This window comes from Penaeus monodon, chromosome 2 (genome assembly GCF_015228065.2).
Source record: "Penaeus monodon isolate SGIC_2016 chromosome 2, NSTDA_Pmon_1, whole genome shotgun sequence".
In the NCBI taxonomy this organism is placed as follows: domain Eukaryota; kingdom Metazoa; phylum Arthropoda; class Malacostraca; order Decapoda; family Penaeidae; genus Penaeus; species Penaeus monodon.
The window spans coordinates 60,469,496-60,474,495 of NC_051387.1; the positions used below are offsets into that span (position 1 = coordinate 60,469,496).

The window sequence follows — 5,000 nt, forward strand, 5'->3', positions numbered from 1 at the left end:
TATACGTATATACGTATATGTACTATATCTGTATTTGTGTTGTATTGTGTGTGTGTGTATTTATTAATATGTAAATATATAATGTTAATAAATATAGAATATATATATATATATTATATATATATATATAAATATAATATATATAATATATATATATATATATATATATTTTGTGTTGCGTGTGTGTTGTGTGTGTGTGTGTGTGTGTGTGTGTGTGTGTGTGTGTGTGTGTGTTGTGTGTGTGTGTGTGTGAGTGTGTGTGTGTGTGAGTGAGTGATGAGTGAGTGAGTGTGTGTGTGTGTGTGAGTATAAATAAATAAATAAATACAAGCATACAAACACCACACACACTACACACACCACACACACACACTACACACACACAGATATATATATATTATATTATATATATATATATATATATTATAGATATATTATATATATATATATACACACACACACGTGTGCGTATCTGTATGCATATGTGTCTGTATGTATGTGTGTGTGTATGTGTATGTGTATATATGTTTGTGTGTGTGTGTGCGTGCGCTCGCACGCAGAGAGATAGGGGAGGGGAAAAAGAAAAAGATTGAGAGATTGACAAATCATCAGATAGGCAATCAAACAGATAACCCACAGAAGAGACATACAAACAAACAAGCACCCCCCCCCCCCAAAAAAAAAAAAAAGAGAGAGAGAGAGAGAGAGAGAGAGAGAGAGAGAGAGAAGAGAGAGAGAGAGAGAGAGAGAGAGAGAGAGATGTACCGCAATCAAAACACACATATCCTGCGCCCTCATCCGGTAAATATGTTATCACTCTTTCATGCGGAGCGATAAAGTGCAGATTGATTTCCGTCCCTCAGCTGTCGAATTAGGGTACACTCTGTCATGTACCTTATTTATGGTAATGGCACAGTTGTGTATGAAGCGGCGGGAGGGCAGATTTATGACTCATTATTTACGGCGAAATCATAGACTTCAAGCCAGCGAAATACAAGACGTAATGTGTGGGTATTTACATCGAAAGGGAGAGGGGAGAGGGATGAGGGGAGAGGGGAGAGGAGGGAGGAGGGAGGGGAGAGGAGAGAGGAGGAAAGATGAATGGGCATTTTCAGAAAGGGATGTGGACGGAAATAACAGCGTTTGGGGATAGACTGCACATACGTCGCCGGGGGAGGGTGTGCACCGAAGTCTATCGAGGGAAACGAACAAGATTTCAAAGAGTAGCTATAACAGCAAACATTAAACAGATAACCGAAGAAACGGAGAGCAACGGAAGTATCACAATGAAAGAAGCGCTGAGAGGAATGAAGAGAGGGAGAGGAAATGCGATTATAAGGATATATAGAATAAGAGAGGCAGGAAAGCGAGAAAGAGATGAAGGTGGAAAGGGAAGGGGAAAGGAGATGAAAGAGAAACACAGTTAAGACTAAAAGGGGCGAGCTTCAGCTGGTTTGCTCGACAGTATAATCTAAAGAAGGTTATGTGAAGTAAAGGAAACGTGAATATAGAATGTTATATGTTTTAGAATGATTTATGAAAATTGAGATTCGATACTTGAAAATCGACACTTCATCTTCCAAGTGACAAATTTTAATAAATCATCAAATATAGGTAAGACTTGACTCAAGAATACAGAGGTTTAATAATCATGATGAAACTGATACCACCAATACTATCATTGATACCAATGGTCTTGTTGTTTCTACTGTTATCAATATTACTAGAACGAAAGACATCATTTACTACCTCTACTATAACTGAAATCCAAAAAAAAAGGTAAAAGAGGAGATTATGAAAAAATAAGTAAATATAAAAAACTAAACAAAAATATAAACTAGACAACATTACCACAACCAACTTTCTCCCACAACTTAACAACACTGCCACAAATACATTTTATTTTTCTCTAACAACAACTACCAGGTGAGGGAAAGAGAGAGAGAGAGAGAGAGAGAGAGAGAGAGAGAGAGAGAGAGAGAGAGAGAGAGAGAGGAGAGAGAGAGAGAGAGGTGAGAGAGAGAGAGAGAGAAATTATGATAACAAGAAGGGTAACCGACCTTTGAACACGTGGACCCGAATCGCGGCGCGGTCGGTGTTCGACGGGGCACACTGATAATTTCCAGAGTGCGAGAGGGTAGCTCGAGCGACCAACAACGTCGATACGGTTCGCCCTTCTTCTTGCCGCACCGTCACTTCTACGCTGCCGTCGGTCTCATAGTTAACAACCTGGGGACATGAAAGAAGAATTTGGGTGGTCTTGTAGTATTTAATTATTTTATTTATATATATATATCTTATTTGAAATATAGTGAAATCAGGAGTTTGGAACCCTAGAGTTGTTCGTGTTAAAGTAGATGACGGAAAGTAAGGTTTTGTGTCTATCTTTCTCTCTTCTCTCTATCTCTTTCTAGCTCTCTATCTCACTCTTCTTTCTCTTCGATCTTTTTCCTCTCTCTATCTTTCTCTCACTCTCTCTCTCTTCTCTCTTATCTATCTTCACCATCTCTCTCTCTCCTCTTCCTTTCCCCCCTCCATCCTTCCCATCCCCGCCTTCCTCCCTCTCTTTCTGCCTCTCCCCTACCTGCCTTTCCCTCTTCCTCTGGCCTTGCAGTTACGTGTTCGGACCTCATCTCATTTGAAAAGAAGAGGAAGAGAAAGGGCAGAGACCGTGTTCGCAGTCACGATGGGCTTAAGAGTGCAGCACTGTGTGAGGTGAATTTTTCATCTGTGTCTGTGGCAAATGGTCTTGGTGATGTGTGAGGAAAATGAAGGAATGGAGAGAACGAGAGATGTGTTATGCAGCGAATTATTGGCAATAGTGAAGGCAATATTGAGTGACGAAAGAAGGATGAAGAACAAATTTTACATATCTATGTACAGTGTACAATATCATGTGTCTTGTCTTGGTGATGTATTGGCACGCATACCGACCACAAAAATAAAAAAAACATACAGAATATGATAGATGGTTAAATGCAATGTGTTATGCTTTGTTCTCAAAATAGATTGTATCAATATTAAATGCGAATATGATAACGATAACTATAGTAATGAACTAAGTTTATATCAAGAATATGTAAGTATACAAATAGATAAATGGTGTCTTTTGTAATTATATTGAACACACATACAAATAACATATACAAAAACAAACAAATAAACAAACATAAATAAACGATATATATAGTATATGTATGTTTTATATATAATTATGATATTATATATCATATTTATATACTCTATTTATCTTCATATTCTTTCATATCTTACTACTCTACCTTCTTATCATATCATCTTCATCTATCATCTCTTGTCTATATTTCATCATACTATATATCATTGAAACTCATAACTGATATCATATGATATTGTGACTTAATATATGTGATGATATATTGTACGTATCGTGATTGATGATGATGATGATGTATGATGATCATGATGATGTATATAATATATATATATGATATATGATATGATGATGATATGACTGATGATGAAAATGATATTATATATATGATGATATGATGATATATATATATATTGATGTGATGTATGATGATGATGATGATATGTATGATATGATATATGTGATGGTGATATGATATGATATATTGATATATGATGATGTATATATGATATGATGATATATATATAGGTAATGATAATGATGATGATGGTGATGATGACGATGATAATGATGGTGATGATGATGATGATGATGATGATGATAATGATGATTACGATGATGGTAATGATAATGATGATGATGGTGATGATGACGATGATAATGATGGTGATGATGATGATTATGATGACGATGATGGTGATGATGGTGGTGATGATGGTGATGATGATGATGATAATGATGATGATAATAATGAAGATGATGATGATGATGATGATGGTCATGATAACAGTTATACTACTACTACTAACAATTATAAAAATAGCAGTAACAACAACAACAATAAGCAAAAGTATTCAAACATCCATCAGAGACCCCCCTCCCCCCTCCCCCCGGCCAATTCCAACCTCTAAACATCTCGTATCGATCTAATTCGCGAGCTGTCCGTCTGTCTTATCGAGAGATGTCACACGCCAAAAAAAAAAAAAATAAAAAATAATTTGGTAAAGATCCATCTCGCGATCGACTTTCCTTCAGCTTATAAATGCCTCTAATGGATAAATCCTGCATAATCGTATTGACAGATCCAATTGCAATTTAAAAATGGATTCACATCAGACTGGCGGCGATCTTCTCTCTTTTTATGGTCTTTGCATAATAATGAGACAGGCGGGTTATTCAAAGGAGGGAATTAAGCACGGAATTCTTTCAGAGAAATGCGAGATTTTTTTTTTTCCTTTTTTTTGTATGTGTGTTTTTCTTTTCTTTTTTTTTCTTTTCTTTCTCTTTCTCTTTTTTTCTTTGTTTCCATCGCCATTACTCCTACATTATCCTTAACCGACCTTTTCAGAAACGGAGAAACGCGTATAACGAAAGTCAAGAAATGAAAGACAGAAGGAATGACAAAAGCAAATTGACTCGCTCGCCCCTCCCCTTTCTCCCTGTTTGGAGTGGCTCAGCTGTGGAATATTTTTTGCTTAATTGTGGAAAACGCAAATTCTATAATTAACAATTTAATCATAACTATTCCTTTTCATGTTAGCGAACCATAACAAGAATGAAAGAGAGAGAGAGAGAGAGAGAGAGAGAGAGAGAGAGAGAGAGAGAGAGAGAGAGAGAGAGAGAGAGAGACAGAGAGAGACAGAGAGAGTGAGAATAAGAGAGAGAGAGAGGGAGACAGAGACAGAGACAGAGACAGAGACAGAGACAGACAAACACACGACCCCAAGACACAAATTCCAGGTCTCCCCCCCCCTTCCCCGCCCTATCACCACCCTTGTCCCATAATAAAAATATTTCCTACTAGATCTCGCCCCCTAACTACACACTGATTACACTGAACTTTTAATCTTATGCCCTCTCTCTTAAC

At 37.0% G+C, this 5,000-nt stretch overlaps 1 protein-coding gene across 1 annotated transcript in view; it reads right to left on the reverse strand.

Annotated features, from left to right (window-relative positions):
• LOC119584361 (zwei Ig domain protein zig-8-like) overlaps positions 1-5,000 on the reverse strand; it is a 138,802-nt gene that overhangs the window by 4,857 nt on the left and 128,945 nt on the right. Inside the window, exon 6 of the mRNA XM_037932935.1 lies at positions 2,061-2,229. Coding sequence (XP_037788863.1) covers positions 2,061-2,229 — 169 coding nt within the window. The remainder of the gene's footprint in view (positions 1-2,060; positions 2,230-5,000) is intronic.